Source organism: Colletotrichum siamense, assembly GCF_013390195.1.
Source record: "Colletotrichum siamense strain Cg363 chromosome Unknown KSG_Cg363_contig20, whole genome shotgun sequence".
Lineage (NCBI taxonomy): Eukaryota > Fungi > Ascomycota > Sordariomycetes > Glomerellales > Glomerellaceae > Colletotrichum > Colletotrichum siamense.
Window position 1 is genome coordinate 112218 of NW_023501033.1, and position 15599 is coordinate 127816.

General features: G+C 52.4%; 2 protein-coding genes across 2 annotated transcripts; both read left to right on the forward strand.

The window, feature by feature from the left end:
* Positions 1-8062: 8062 nt before the first annotated feature.
* Positions 8063-9188, forward strand: CGCS363_v015154 (uncharacterized protein; the record flags this gene model as incomplete). The annotated part of the gene is made up of 2 exons (XM_036647003.1): positions 8063-8310; positions 9152-9188. The coding sequence occupies 2 exons, from the start codon at positions 8063-8065 to the stop codon at positions 9186-9188; spliced, it is 285 nt and encodes a 94-aa protein (XP_036487783.1).
* A 4919-nt stretch (positions 9189-14107) lies between these two features.
* CGCS363_v015155 (putative sucrose utilization protein SUC1) lies at positions 14108-15331 on the forward strand (the record flags this gene model as incomplete). Its single annotated transcript, XM_036647004.1, has 1 exon — positions 14108-15331. The coding sequence occupies one exon, from the start codon at positions 14108-14110 to the stop codon at positions 15329-15331; it is 1224 nt and encodes a 407-aa protein (XP_036487782.1).
* Positions 15332-15599: the final 268 nt, after the last annotated feature.

Below are 15599 nucleotides of genomic sequence, written 5' to 3' on the forward strand. Positions count from 1 at the left end.
TCTCCGCTGCGACCAGTTCAGCCCCAATGATCGTTTGGGCTATGCTAGGTTAGTAGACACGCTAGGCAGAGTTCCGCGCCGACCAAATGTTTACTTAAGGGTAGGTTCTTCCAATGTGAAGTCAGTTCAAAATGATTTACAACCGTTTCCAGCATTCGCCGTTACAACTAACCTAAATATATAACAAGTTCATCGCGCCGACTAGGTAGCCCACTCTTCCTCCCGTTTTCATTCTCTTCCCCCTTACCTCTTATTTTCGACGGAACTCAAACCCTTCACAGGTATCATGAGCAAAACCATCGTTGTATCTTCAATCGCTTCATTCGTCGCGATGATCGTCATAGTTATATTCTGTCTCAATGTCGGAATCACGAGACGTATATGTAAGCTTCGCCCTCTGGTGCCGGTGCAGCCTCATATTCCATGGAGAATGGGCCTTTGACCAGGTACATATCGTATGGACTAGATCTAAGGTGGAACTGACCCAACCAACACAAAGCCAAGGTTCGATAGAGGCAGGCTTGATGCCTTTAGGCGTGAGTCTGTATTTGCAGAAACGTGAAAGTACGCTTAGCTGTTTCCACGTCCAGCTAGAGGCTACAGGAGGCGAAGGCATGGTTGTAAATAGAACTGGCGCGGCAGCGATAGTCCGTCCAGTGCGGATGATATGTGTGTTGATCGGGCTAAGAACCACAAGCAGAGGAAACCCAGCTCTGTTGGTACCTCTAGTCGTCCCACGGTTGTGCGTAGGAGAGCAACCGACTGCTTTAGTACCTACAGTGCCCCGCCGCCATAATGGCGTCCGCTCACAATCGATCATTAGCACCGGATTTCGCGGGTCGTTTGTTCAAAGACACTTCGAGCCACTATCAAGCCGTGCCCGTCGTCACTTTGACCACCTCGTTCCCTCTAAGACCCGACATCTGCCCCTATGTGTGGATTCGGCGGAGGAGATGATTCCTTGTTTGGTGGCGGCCGCTGGACATGTGTCCCAGGGGCCGAGAAGATGCACAGCTTCTGCGATCGTCTGGACTGCGACTTCGACGCGGTGGGATCCTTCCTCAACAGGGACGTCCCATTTCAAGGACAAGCTCACATCCACGATTTAGGTCCGTAGGGGCCGACCCTGGACAGCATCTACCTCTAAGCCTGGCCCTGAACCGACTTAAACCACGACGGTCACACGTCCCTATTAAATGGAATAGGGACGCGGGCTCCGGATTGGGTGGAAATATGACACCTAGCCGCTTGCCCGGTTGCTTCCCCCGGAAGCCAATCAACGAGCTACTGGAGGCGCGGCGCCAAAGTGCAAACCAGTAGAGGCCAACAGCCCTATAGAGACTCCTCTTCTTCTGCAGCGCGCCAGGAGCGGGGGCCTGATACAGCTCTGGGCATGTACTGGACGAATTTCCGGCGACGGCCGCAGCCTCTGGCCCGGCTAGTCGGCTTATATCCGCTGGCGGGAACTTCTGTCACGCAGGCGTTGTTCATCAACGCAAGGGCATCGGTGCAGTCAACGACACGAACGCCGAAACTCTGGATGATGAGCCTGTTTGTGACCGTGGGATATCCATGGCAAGCACCTTGTAGATGCTTTGCAGCCTCGGCGAGGGCGTGTTGTCTGAAGCGAATGCCGTGTTCGTCGCAGCTATCACGCGTCAATATTCCCCCCTCGGACCTGGTTCCGCCGCATCGGCCGCTAGCTCATAGGGAACGTACCTGATGATGTAGAAGAGTCCATTAAACTTGATGATCATGCTCTTGGCCCCGGCGGCATTATGGCGGCGAACCTCGTCGATGGTGGTCGTTCGAGCCTCGGCCCTCTGGGCGGTGAGTCGCGCGCGCTTCGGCGCGACGTTCGCGGCTGAAGGCTGCCTGCGCTTCGCCGCACTCCGCCCACACTGCCGAGCCAGCCCTTCTGACGCGTTTGTCACACTCCCGACGAGGCAGGTCGAGCCCGTCTCATGGCCTAGACACGCGAAGCGGTGTCTGTCACGGCCAGTACTCTGGCAGGCCTGCTGGACCTGCGGAGATGGCAGCACGACGACGGAACCGGGCGCGACTTCATTGGAGGCTCCCGAGGCCGCTGTGGATGTCCCGGGCGGACCGTCCGGGGGGCGCCGAGCCCCGTCCTCCGGCGGGGATCGACATACACCGGCCGACGGTCTCACAGTCAGCCCTCCGACCGCGGCAGGAAGCGAGTGTGTCCGGGGCGCGACGGCATTGTGGGGTGCGGCAACATCGGATCCTCCCCCAAGCTGAAGGTCGCTCGCCCGACCTGTCGCTCGGGCGGAAGGTTCGCGTTCCGGGACGCCTTCGCCCAACCCCAAGCCGACTATCGGCATGATCTTGCTCGATAATGGGAATCGCCGGTGGTGGTGTAAGAACACCTCTCTCTCCTGCCAATCGACAGTCTCTAACGACCGGTCACGATCCAGTTGGATCTGTTCGAGACGCCCGTGCCGGATCTCACCTTGATAACGGCATAGGAGTTCGACGACATACGAGGGCAAGACCTGACGGCTGACGAATCGGGCCTGGTTTGCCAGCTCGATTCGAACGTTCTGCTGCGCGCGATCGCAGGCGGCCCTGATACGTTCTCTTGCCTCCTTGAACTGTAGCCTGTTGCTGTCCAAGGTGGCGAACCAAGCGTTCCGCTCCTGCTCCAGTGACTTGCGTTCGTTCTGCCCCCGAGATTCGGGGACAAAACGGCTGTGCGTTGCCATGTCGGCGGTCCCGCGGTTGACGTCGAACATCAGCAATAGGTTAACTATCGTTAAGGTGAAGTAGCAGTGGCCGAACGTGAGCCGTGTCTTTCGGTCAGGCCAGTGGGCCAATTCCCGTCCAGCAAACAGCGGAGGCCTAGCCTGGTCTCTCTGCACCTACCCTTTCTTCTCGTCAGTGACGGGGTAATGTGCACATGAGAAGATGCTCCAGTCCGGACGGTCTCGGCGGTTGGGCCGCCGCGTTTGAAAAAAGCGATAGCGAGGAGCCTCGAGACCACACGGCCCTGCTTGAATATGTCAGATGCGATCGAGGTGTCCTCCATCACAGGATCAGATTGCCACATACCTTTCAGCTGATGGAGAGGCACAACTGGAGAAACAAGGCCCTGGAGGGGGAGAGCTGGCCCGTGAGAGGATGAGGGGAGCCCGGTCTAGACGATGGGCTTCCCACTAGACACTGTATCTGAGGTAGCGGGTGGACAACAAGGTAATGATAACAGAATGGTCTGCTTAGCTCCTGTGTGTGTTCGCTGATGCTGGTGCTGGTTGCGACGACGATTGTGATGAAGGAAACTGGGAGTTATTACCACTGCTGAATCTGATCGCCAAAGGCCCGCCGCGCGCCTTATGTTGCGTGAAGCTGCTTTCCAGCGTGTGAGGGGTGGTGATGCCCCACGGGACCCATCACCTGCCGGCGGTCCCCGCTAGGCGACATGGGAAATAGCCTCCCCTGTATATGGAGAGCTATATATGGACTGGTAGGTAGTTAAGCTGGCTTTCTGGGTGGCTGGCAAAGACCCATAGCTCCGGAAGACCCGTCCTCCTATATAAGTACAACAATAACCTGCGGTCAATTGAACCCGCGACCCCGTACAACAGATGAGCTCGTGGCAGCGTCCAGCGAGCATTTACCCGAAAGGCTGAGATTGCCCGACGATACGGGAAACCTGCGGCGCAAGCGACATGCCAGGGGTTCCTTGGCAGCACCAAGTCCCCATTCCTCTATCCCGCATGCCATCATGCCTAGAGTCAAATCCGTTACCTCTTACGTACGCAGTATGTCAGCAGTTAGCGTCGGCGATATGGGGTGAACAGGGCATTAAGCAAAGGTGTCCCATAACTACGGTTCCCACCCTACGGATATCAATCACATCCCCTCAAGTGTAAGCAGGCAAACCCACCCCCAGCCAATTTCACTTCCCCAGACCTGGGTGCTCACATCTCCCAACCTCCAACTAATTAAGCCTAACCCGAGACCAGGTCTAACTGCTCGAAAGTCCTATCTTTGCCTAACCAGGAACCCCCACCCCCCCAAATGGCTCCGCAGATGTAGTGTATGCAATGTTTTTCTGGACTTCTGGCGCCCAATTCAAAAGCATTGTTCTTCAGGTCAGTGTGCACACAGCATGGGCGTAGCCGTGTGGATTGCTTTGAGAGTCGCGGGCTGGTGCTGTGGCTGCACCCACGCAGGCAGTGGCGTAGCCGTGTGGATCCCAGGTAAACCTGTCGGTTCGATCCGTCCGGAATACTAAAGGTCGTACGGAGTATCCGTACGGGTTCACTCCCGTCTAATTAGCTTGGGCTGTCAATGCCCCGAGCATCCGGGCTGGACCTAGAGCCCGGAGCGAACGATATACCTATCCACGGTAACTGTTAGATTGAGGGGGTCGTTTTGTTATTTTGCCAGTGCTCTTAACATCTCAAAACTGAATAACATATCCCATAACCCGAACTTCCTAACTAACCCTAACTCCCTAGACCCTAACTTCCTAGACCCTAACTTCCTAGACCCTAACTTCCTAGACCCTAACTACCTAGACCCTAACTACCTAACCCGATACTTCTGAGCCTTTATTTCTGCGATTTTCCATCATTCTTCTATAGGTTTGTTGAAGGTATACGTTGATGCGCGGAGTGTATCAGTGCGCGCTGAGTAAGGAGTTCTGCGCACTGAATTTTTTTTATTATTACTTTTTTTTTTATTATTATTAATTTTGTTTTTTTTCGGGTGGTGGTCTGCGCGCCTGCTGTGTTAGGCTTAGGGCGGGTAAAATAACAAAAACGACCCCGTCAGTTTGGCAGTTACCCTATCCACAGGTTAGGCTCTAGGCGGGCTAGGCGCAATTGGTTGCCCGAGCATGGACAAGGCCGCCTGGGGATTCTTACCAGGCTCACGACCCCACAAACGTTTCAGATGGGCGTCCGTTGTTTTTCTCGGCCTATATAATCCTTGTCGATCGTGAGGCCGTCGTTGAAAACAAACCCGGTTTGGATGTTACCGCCGCGGACGCCCTGAACTTACCACTGTACGTACCTCTATACGGATACGACCACTACACATCGCAACGAGCTGCTATAGGACGAGTAGGTTGGGATGAGGCTTGGCGCATTGACGTCGTGCAGGCAGCACGCTGTCCGACGAAACCTCCACAGCATCCACCAGTCGTTCCTCCGGACGGCTAGAGCCGACGACACTCAGGGACTACCTAGGCACCAGGCTCCGAGGGCATGGGCCGAGTGATCCCTGCACAAAAAGATGGACTATGTCTGTGTATCGTAGATACATGCCCCCCCCCCTGGGTAGCGGGTCAGCGGCATGGTGAATTCTAACTGTATAGGGGGCTATATAAGGTAGAAGATTGAATTTAGTTTCAGTCCAGTCAGAACCACAGCCTAACTTGGTCGCTGTTGAACTTGGTCCCGGTTTACTTTATACCAAACTAAGGTAGGAACCAGGCTAAGGGGAAACCGAGACTTGACTGAGACAATGCTAGGCCTGAACTGCCAAACGAAAGAAATCCCAGGGGTGATGCTATAAGGTACACACTAGTGGATTTGATTCGCTACCTAACCCTCCCAAAAAGAAAAAGCGCGTTTTGTACGTTTTTCTGCACACACACACACACACAAACATCAATATATATATATATATATATATACTTATATACATATACTTATGTATATATATATATCCTATGATGATTCCTATCCCACAAGCGGGGTCACTCCTAGCTGAACGGAGCTGCCCATACCTAATGCTAGACAGCTTCTATGACCAACAGCTTTGAATTCTGTGGTCGAGGCACGAAGCTTAGGGCAACTGAGTGTTTCCCGAGGTTCACGCTGGTTGAATGTAAGGTTGGGGTTACCTGGCCTGCTCAGTAGGATCAATGCTAGTAGGCCACTGATGAATTGATTAAGCAGGTGCCTTGCTCTTTAGCGGTCTGTCTAGCCTCTGTGCAAAACATCTCAAATGTCAAGTGGACAGGGGCTACACAAGTCGAGCAGGGAGACTGATGTGACGTGGGCGCGGTATGGAGCTTGCGATCCTATAGGTCTAGCTTAGAGTAAGCAGCAGATAGGCCGGCAACTGCCGTCGCCCTGCGCGGCGCTCTCTGCTCAAGAGACAGGTATGGTTTGGTTTATGCTCTCCGCTACGACCCGTGTTGGTTAACTGATAATGGATTGGGGTTGGGCACTGGTTTCATACGCACTTTGGCTTATCTATCTCGGCTGTGAGAACTAGGGCGGAGCGGATAGATGTACATCACATCCCTATAGACCGGATAGCACTTGGTGGTGCTTAAGTGTGGGTGTTCATTGTCCTTTGAAATGTAGGATATAGGGCTGTATAACCCCGCTCTTATACTGCTATACCTTATAAAGGACGGGCGGGTTGTCGCTGGCGCACGCTGATATAAGCCAGGTGTATGCGTCTTCCAAAGTAGACGACGTTAACGCAGTCACATAGTACGTAGACCCCTAGGATAACTCTTAGGGGGGGCAGGGGCGGGATTTCGATGTTCAGCTTGGGTAGCTCGGGCCTAAAGGTAGCTACGAGCATATTCTGCCCGCCACTGCCGCCGCTAGAGGCGCGCTTAACCCGCAGTAAGTCTCTTACACTATGATAGGCCCGGCGACAGGCCGCAGTCCCCGACGCCGACCCCGATCCCGATCCCGATCGTTCCGGAGATGGCCGATGTCACGGGGGTATTGCCCGCTGCCTCATCATCGGCTTCGCCTACTGCGTGGAGAAGAGGAGTAGTTGGCTGTGCTGTGTAAGGTTGTGGCGCCTGCGTTTGAGGCCAGGGTAGACGCTCCAGCTCTGATACGCTATAGCTGACTGCTTAACATGTAATGGTCAGTCTACTACACGATTGAGTTTGACGCGGAATTCAACTGCAGCGTCTGTGCGTGAGTCAGAACAGCCCTATCTAGCAAACGAAGCTCTTTCCGTCGCGGCGATCGGCCATGGCATCACTTATATAGGTTGACTTCCTGCTGCATCTCCCTAGCTGTATCCTGGCGGGACATTGCTATTGCAGCGATACGAGCCTTTGAGGGTTGTTTGTTTGGGTGCAGGGCTGTACCTGTCCGCCTCTGGGCCTGATATACAAGCGAGCCGCGTGTGACAAGCGCACGTCAGTAAATGGTATGTTGTTGTTGGCCCAGCATAGCCGAAGTCTCATCACTTCAGCGCTATAAACCGGTCCTCCTGTACGCCAGACTCCCTAGTGAGAATGTCAGATGAATACCTTACGACGACGACGACGACGACGACGATGATTCCTCCCCTCGCAGACCATAATAACAACGGCCCAGTCCATGTGAGATCGGTGCCAACGGCCGCCGCCAGCGGCTCATCCCCGGCTTCCGCCTTTGAACCGGGTAGGGTCGGCTCCTCGCCGTCACCGGCCGCGCTACAATGTCGGGAATCATCAGGTACACCCCCCTTCTCGGGTACGAACGACGGAGACAACACCACTGCCACCGGCCTCCACCAGTGCCCGCATTGCCGGCGCCGATACTCACGGCCTGGGTATCTCGCGCGCCACATCCGAACATACACTCTCGGCGAGCGGTTCACATGCCTGTTGTGTTGCAGGGCGTTCGCTCGTCAAGATATCCTGAGACGTCACGTTGCTAAACACGACCTCAGGCGCGGCCACGGCCGGGAACGAGGCCTCTCGAGCACTCCACCCAGGACTGGTCGCGTCTCTTACGCTTGCCGGCATTGTGCTGCTGCCCGAGTCAAGTGCGACGAGATCAAGCCGTGCACACGCTGCTGCAGCCGCAACATTAGCTGTGAACTAAATCCCGCGAACCGGTCGTCCTTGACGGACGCCCTGCATATCCACCTGCGCGGGAATGTCAACGGCAGCAGGCACGGCGGCGGTGGCGACCGCCCGGTGATGATGTACTCAACCGTCCGTCCCCAGCACGACTACACCTCCAGCGCATACCAAACGCCTGCCCAACGGCAGCCTGCTTATTTGCAAGTGGACGCGAGCGACCCGGTCACTCCGGGGCAGTCCACCGAGGCAGCGTAGCCGCCAATGCCAGAAGGGGGCACGGGGCTGATGCCCGGCGCCGTGCGCGTCCTTCGGGCCCAGATGGGTGCGCAGGGCTTCGACTTCGACGCCGAGGGCCATTCGTCCAGCGCGACGGGGGACGCCATCTATAAGTCGGAAATACACCAGCTGGGATCAGGCATGTCGACGGCGATGACGCTGCGGAGCCAGCGGGTTCTGGACTTTTATAGCAGCCATGGCCCGGGGCCGTACGGTCTGGCCTTCTTCTCTAGGTAGGCTCTAGTCATCCCCAGCAGCCGCGTACGGGAGGCGTGACAGCTGCACTAAGGCACCCTGGATATCCAATGCGTCCGGCCTAACAGCAGACGCCTTCAAGTCGGTCTCGGGGCGCAACACACAGCCGTCGAGGTTCGTGGGAAGTTTCCCGTGTTAGTGGGAATCAGGCCGTTTCCTGCTATACTTGCCGTTGAACATCGGCAGCACGTCTATCAACACGTGGGAACGCCACAAGCCCACTTAGATCTAGCGATCCGAGCCTGGGGGGGGGGGAGGGTGAAGCATTACGTGGGTGGGGCGCTTATACTACTACATACTACACGCACCTGTACACGCCACGCCACATGAGGTGCATCTAGGTACTAAGGTATATCTAATGTATTATGCACCACCCCTAACTGGGCAATTAATGGCTTATGACGACCTGACCTATATAGCCCTATCCGCATCTATTGATGGTCCGGCTATTGCGGGTACTTGAAGCTGCGCAGCATTGTCGGACCCCACACCTTTTAAATAGTTAGCGAGGCGTTTGCATTATAATCCAATCTGCGATGCAGCCTTCGTCAAGTTAGTTATATCAGCCTCTAACGTCTTTAGGTAATCTTCCGCTTTAGTTGCCGGCTTACCTTACACGGCACTGGGGAGCCCTGCCTGTTCATGATACTTATGACGGAGAAAAAGATAAAAAAGATAGAAAGGTAAAAAAAAGATATTAGAAAAAAAGAAATAAAAAGGAAAAAGGAAAAAGAAACAAAGGAAGAAGATGGGGAAAACGGCGAGGGAAAGAGAACGAGTTAGTAGAGGCGAAAGGTTTATCTAACGAGACATCCACAGGCCTCATGAGGATAATCAGGCTCCTGGCGCAGCATAGTAGACCTTCACACACGTCATATGTATTACTAACTCTGCCGAGTCGGCAGCTCCAAGGGGATTGTCCTTTAGGTATACAGACTTGTCTTGCCTTCTGCTAGGCACGTAAACATAATCCTCTTCGCGTCGAGAACGAAGCCTGTACCCGCAGGTCTTAAGGCATGGACTGACAAATCATCTTCACAGCCGCCATTACCAGGCAGACGTGTTCTGTGGTTTTGCGTTGCTATCACCCGAGATTCATCTAGTGCTACTTATCAGGTATTGCGTCTGTGGTATTTGTATGTTGCCTGAGAAATCTTTCGCCTGGGAAATCATTCTGCTGGTATTCGTTGGATCGTTAAGCAGAGTAATGACAAGGCAGCGTGAGCATCTTGTGTAAGTAACAAGGTCTGCTTTAGAGGTTACGAAAAGTACGCGCGTATCAGGGCCCTTTACTGTGTTGGTCAGGTTAGACCAGGTAGCTAGTCGTTTCATTGGCCCCTGATGTGCATTTAAGGATGTTGCGATCACACCCAACACCCCGATCTGCGAGAAGAGCAGGCCTAGACCTGTAAGTTCCACTCTTCTGGTTCACATGCTTCTGGGCTCAGTGACTCTTACAACGCGCATTAGGTGGCTATTGTAGAGCTTATAGGGGGGCTGGGGAGGGGGCCTTGGGCGTTTAGGTATGCATTGGGCTGTTGAAAGGCATGTAGGGAAGCCCTGCGGGGACCGCACTAACCTTGGAGATGTGATACAGGTGCACTAACACTCTGGTCAGCCCCAACATTTAACCTTTGCTCCGTTAAACCCTGTAACGTCGTCCCAGCCCGTCATTTCCGTCAGCTTCTAGCACTCGGGAAGGCTCGTCCGATTCCGCCATGAACTGTCGCTGTAAGCTCTTGTATAATCCACGCTCCCTGTCTCAACCCTGGTCCTCTTCTGAGGTTTATACCCTGGAATAAACGGATAAATACAGTCAGTATCATCCTATGTTTTAGATAATTTGAGCGTTGGGACGGAGGTACTCCGCATGACGGAGCTTCTAGGCTGCGACACTGCTGCGTAGCTAGCGCCCGAGCCACGCAGCCGGCTGGGCCCGACTTGACTCGGCCATTAGGCAATGTCTCTAGGTACCGCTCTGTATATAGATGGACAACGCTATGTTGATGATGAACTTTTACGCAGTGACCCGAGAGTGCTGCTGAATGGAGAGAGGTGAGAGGATGCTATATGAATCAGATGCAATATCTGGAGTTGGTGGATTGAATGCTATGTATGTGGCGTATCTGTGGATTATATATCTGTTTTATATATATACAGAGAGAGAGAGAGAGGGACAGAGAGGGACAGAGGGACAGAGGGAGAAAGAAGGGGTTGTTGATGTTGGTGTTGTTGTTACTGAAGGCTTGTTAGGCAGCGCCTCCACAAGGGCAATAAAAGCAATTTTCACCGCTATACTTGTGAAGTCTTTTTATGTTTTAACTGTTAACACAGGTATAAGCGTATTCAGGGGCGTAGTATATGCGCCTATATAGTATAGGGTTATAGATGGGCTAATATTGTGATAAAAGGTAGTAATCCTGAGCATTTATAGGCATTTAATAGTATAGATAATAATAAGGGAAGGAATGTATTGTGATGATTCCTTTTGATGTAGTTGGCAGGTTATTCCCTAGGGAAGGGAAAAGTGAGGGGAAAGATAACCTGAAACGTAACCTGCTAAACTGCTAATTACATAAGGTGCTTACGTAACTATACGTATTACATAATCATAATTATAGTTATAGGTTATAATAAATAAAGTATTTTTATATAAGGTTTTATACCTTAAAGTCTATTAGTTTATTTTATATAGAATATTTAAGTAAGTAAGTATTCTTATACATATTATTATTATTATATAAGATGTTATATGTTAACATTAACTTTTCAATTGCTTGGCTAATTTGCATTCAAAATGAATTAAGGACTACGTAAATTGACGTCACGTCAGTTTCCTACCCGGGTAAGTTAAAGAGTATCCACAGCTTCACATACTCTCACAAATGCCCTCACGTACAGATCTATAGCCTTCTATTAGTCAGTCCATGAGAAACATACGACATTAGAGGTTTCAATTCAGTTAAGGGATGTGGACTTGATCGATTGGGTCGTGGTGATAGCCTCACTTTGCATAGTTTAGCTGTTAGCGTTGCTACTTTATTTGCCCTCGTGGGGGCGCCGTTGTCAAGGTATATATCCAGCTTTCAAAGTTACTAATCTACCAATAAATAATATGCTGTATGCCGCTATTAGGGGCGTAGAAGGGAAACGTTGAATCGAGAGGGTTCCGCGACCTACACAGAAATATTGCCTGGCAATGATAGCTAATGATATTTACAGGGTAAGGAGTGACACCTGTGACATTCTTACGGAGCTTGATATGTTAGGTTCTTTATTTAGCTATAGATAGATAGCTACCTACCTGGGTACTCTGAATATGCCACTGACAAATTGGTTCTCAAGTATAAAGCCTGGGTTGCATTCGATGAACAGACGCTTGGTGTACAGGAGAGTCCTATTCAAGCGACTATGTTTTTCAAGGAACTGTAAGGTAACTTGATTTGTGCTGATAGCCTCCCCAGGGTGACGGAGGGTTAGAAGGAGAGTCTTGAGACAGGTTAATGTACTGATAATGAAATCAATCATAGAGAATGGTATAGTCGTTAATATGGACCTGGGGCTAGGTGTATCTACCCTCTTACAATATGAGACTGTAGACTTCAACAACAAGATGTGTAGTGAGGTGTATCGTAAACGCATGTATCAGCGGTCTCAGTATGTGACGTGGTGAAGGCACCTTTAACCTTTATTGTCGAAGGTATGTTAAGTTAACCACGCTCGCTGCCTTGGACGTAATGAGCGCGTTGTTTGCGTTGGGTCTATAGCGCTCGGGGAACCAAAGCTTCTCAATGCGTACATAGCCGTGCGTGAGTTCAACGGATGCGACGTATAAGGATTAGACATAGTGTAACAACGCATAAAGCTAAGTATATAGTTCAACATAAGGAGAGAGGATAAGACACGACGCACACTATGTCCCTGTCCTTTTTTATATGTAACAAACATCGAATATTAACATAATATATATGCTTATACTGTACTCTACGTCGTGTTATCGTCATCGGTATTATGGCCTTGTATTGTGTGAGATTCCTTTGGCTTCTAAGTTCTTGTTTAGATGGTATCTGATATCTGCCGCTGATTGCGGCTGGGCTGCTGATCTGACACTGATGATTTCACCGCTGTAGTGCTATGGGAACAGCGCAAGACCCACGTATTTCGTACCTAATTAGTGTCTGGTGCCTTAAACGTTCTGTTACTAGTGAGAACGGGTCAATACGCCTGGCTCAGCGTACGAAGTATTATAGGGCGAGGTGCAGCGTCAGCCCTCTCCCATCCACATGCCTCTTTTCTTTCTCCTTCTGTTTATTTTTATTTTATTCTTTTCGTATACATATATATCATTATTTTCCCCCTTCTCCTTGTGTGTTTTCTTTTTTTATTTTTTATATTTTTTATATTTTTTTATTTTTTTTATTTTTTTTTTATTTTTTTTATTTTTTTTATTTTTTTTTATTTTTTTTTATTTTTTTATTTTTTTTTCGAATTTAGTTTTTGATCCTATCATCCCCCCCCGACTGGCAAGTGCTGTTGTGTCTGGGAGCCGAGTTTTCTATATATACCCCCGTCAGGAGCGGCAGATATTCTCGCACTTACCGACCCCAGAGGTGGGGCCTTGGACTAAACGGAGTTTATCCATACTCCGTACTTAGTAAGACCACAACAGGCCTCCCCCCACCACCTGGAGCGGCGTGTTTTGTCAAATAGAGGGTTTAGCCGCCAAGCAGCAGAGCTTTCTAGAAGATTGCCGGGCCTGCCGGGCGAGTTCAGTGCGTCGTTGGACCTACTGCGGTACACCCTAGCGCCCTAACCCCTTCCGCGTCGTAGGCGCCCTGTTACTCCAGCTAGGAACCCCTCGGCCAGTAACACGCCGTTGCGATCTACTATTATGCCTGTTGTGGTCAATGTCTCTGATCTCCCGCACAGCGACCTGTTAGGCGAAGCCTTCCTTGTTCTCGAGGCCAGACCGGTAAAAAACAAAAAAAAAAAGAAAAAACAAAAAACCTCTGTCCAATTTCCGGGCAGGCGCTGCAAGTGTGTCAACGCTGCGGCCTTGATCCTCGCTGGGCGGCGCTGCTACTCTACTCCAGGGCTCTCTGTCCGCCCGCCCCCCCTCTCTTCCCCCTTTTCTATTGCTTGCCCGACAACCCTCAACGCTGGATACAACCTAGAGATCGGGTTCAAGATAAGGATAGTGAGGTGGGGCTGGGTGCGGCGAAACAAATGCCCGCAAGTGGCGTGCTCAACAATAATACAATACCTACCTAGCCAGGGTTATTAGCACTGAGGGGATGGCGTGGTTGATAGCTTAACCAGGCCGACCGTCAACGTGGTACAGCACTCCGCGGTGCGTGCATGTGAGCAGATACCGTCGATGACCAACGCGATAATTTCTCACGTCTTCCACCTCAGGGTCACATCAATGGGGGCGGCATGTCGCCATCAGAAGCTGGGTCCATGCCCAGGCGGCGGCGAGCGACGAGAGTAAGACAGGCATGCGATGCCTGCCACGTCCGCAAGGTCCGGTGTGATGGGCGGCACCAATGCATCAACTGTCGCTTGTCCAGGAGCACTTGCACATATAACGCGCTCCCCAAGAAACCAGGACCCAAGGGACCTAGGTATGGGCAGAGACCAGACGAACGAAGACGGACGGGTCCGGCGCCGGGTCCTCGCTGTGGCGATTCGGCGTCGAGGACTCTGCGCGCGCCCACGCCCGGGCGCGTCGCCCGACCATGCTCGACGTGCGGGCTGCATCGGGACGTAGTCGGGATGGAGGAGACGTTCGAGCCGTCGCCTCAACTGTCGTCTCACGTAATCAGGCAGTCTCTCGACATGTATCTGGCATTGAGGTATCCCATCACGCCCGTGATAGACGAGGCGCGCGTCGAGGAGTACATGTGCAACTTCGCCAAATGCCCTGGGTGCTATGGCGTTCTCGCGTCCTGTTGCGCCACTGTTGCGCCGGACCGGGATGGAATATCGTCGGCCTCTACCGATCTGCCAGGGCCGTCTCCCCAGCGCCGTATACGCAGCCTCCCTGAGCCGCCGGTCGACCTCTTGATCTCGGAAGCGCTGCGCTCGAGGCGCTTCTACCGCCTGGCCGAGAATCAGTCCCTCACGCAAATCCAAACCTCCCTCCTCTTGCACTGCGCATACTCCAGCCTCGGTAAAGACCCCGCGGCATGGTTCTACCTACGTGAAGCGGTGACCATGCTACAAACATTGAGATACCACGAAGAGGCCACCTATGAGGAGACATCTGACCAGTCCATCGCGAAGCATGCCAGGCGTGCGTTCTGGGCTCTCTTTGTTGCGGAACGGGTCTTCGCAATCCAGCAATACAAGCCTCTTACGCTGCAGCCCACGATAGGCCTGCCCCGCGCCGACCCTCCTCCAGCAGCAGACACTGGTGCATGTGTTCTGCCCGGTTTTCGGGACCTTATATCCCTCCTGTGGCCTATCGATGCCAGTTTCGTTACCGCCTGGAACTCCTTCGCCACAAGTTCGACGATGAGGCTGGTGGGGATGATAGAGGTTGAGCGGCTGGCACAACTACAGGCAGCCTTGTCAAACTGCCTCATCAACGTGTCTGCTTACCCTGAGACACAGCAAGCCGAGCTTCTCATCACACGCGGATGGCTTAAGAACGTTGTTTGGCAGCTGTGCTTGTCCGTAACAACGTTAGCAGGCTCAGACTCTCGTGAGAGTATGTCCTTGGGATACCCCCTGAGCATAGCCCAAGACATGGTCCTAGTCTTCCAACTGTTGCCCCGGACGGCCTTCGCCGCAAACAGGGTTGGCATCTTGGAGAGGGTATCCCATGTTGGACGTTCGCTAGCTAATGTGCTTTCGCTGAACGCGCCCGCCATCCTGCGGCCAATGACGTATGTTGGGTCCACGGAACTTCTGACGGAGATGTCGAGGATTGCAAGTCGAACCCTTGGGGCGGGCTGTGAGGTCACTGGCTTAATACTTGAAGAGTTACTCTGTTAGTAGAGGGAAGCTTGGGGTTCGTTTCATCTTGCGATAGCGCAGATCCAATTGCTCACTGAGACCCCCTAGGATTCCCATGACGGCTGCGGCTGGTGTAGTGGACCGCCCCGTAGCTAAGAAATGCTAGCCCCGCCCCAAGATGGAGCGGGTGTGGTTACTCCACAAGCTACGGAATGCGCTCCTGTCCGGCTCTGTCAACGATTGCTGTTGAGTAGATGATGTCTGGTATCGTTCGCTGCGATGAGCGTTATACAAAGTTGGCTCTCTC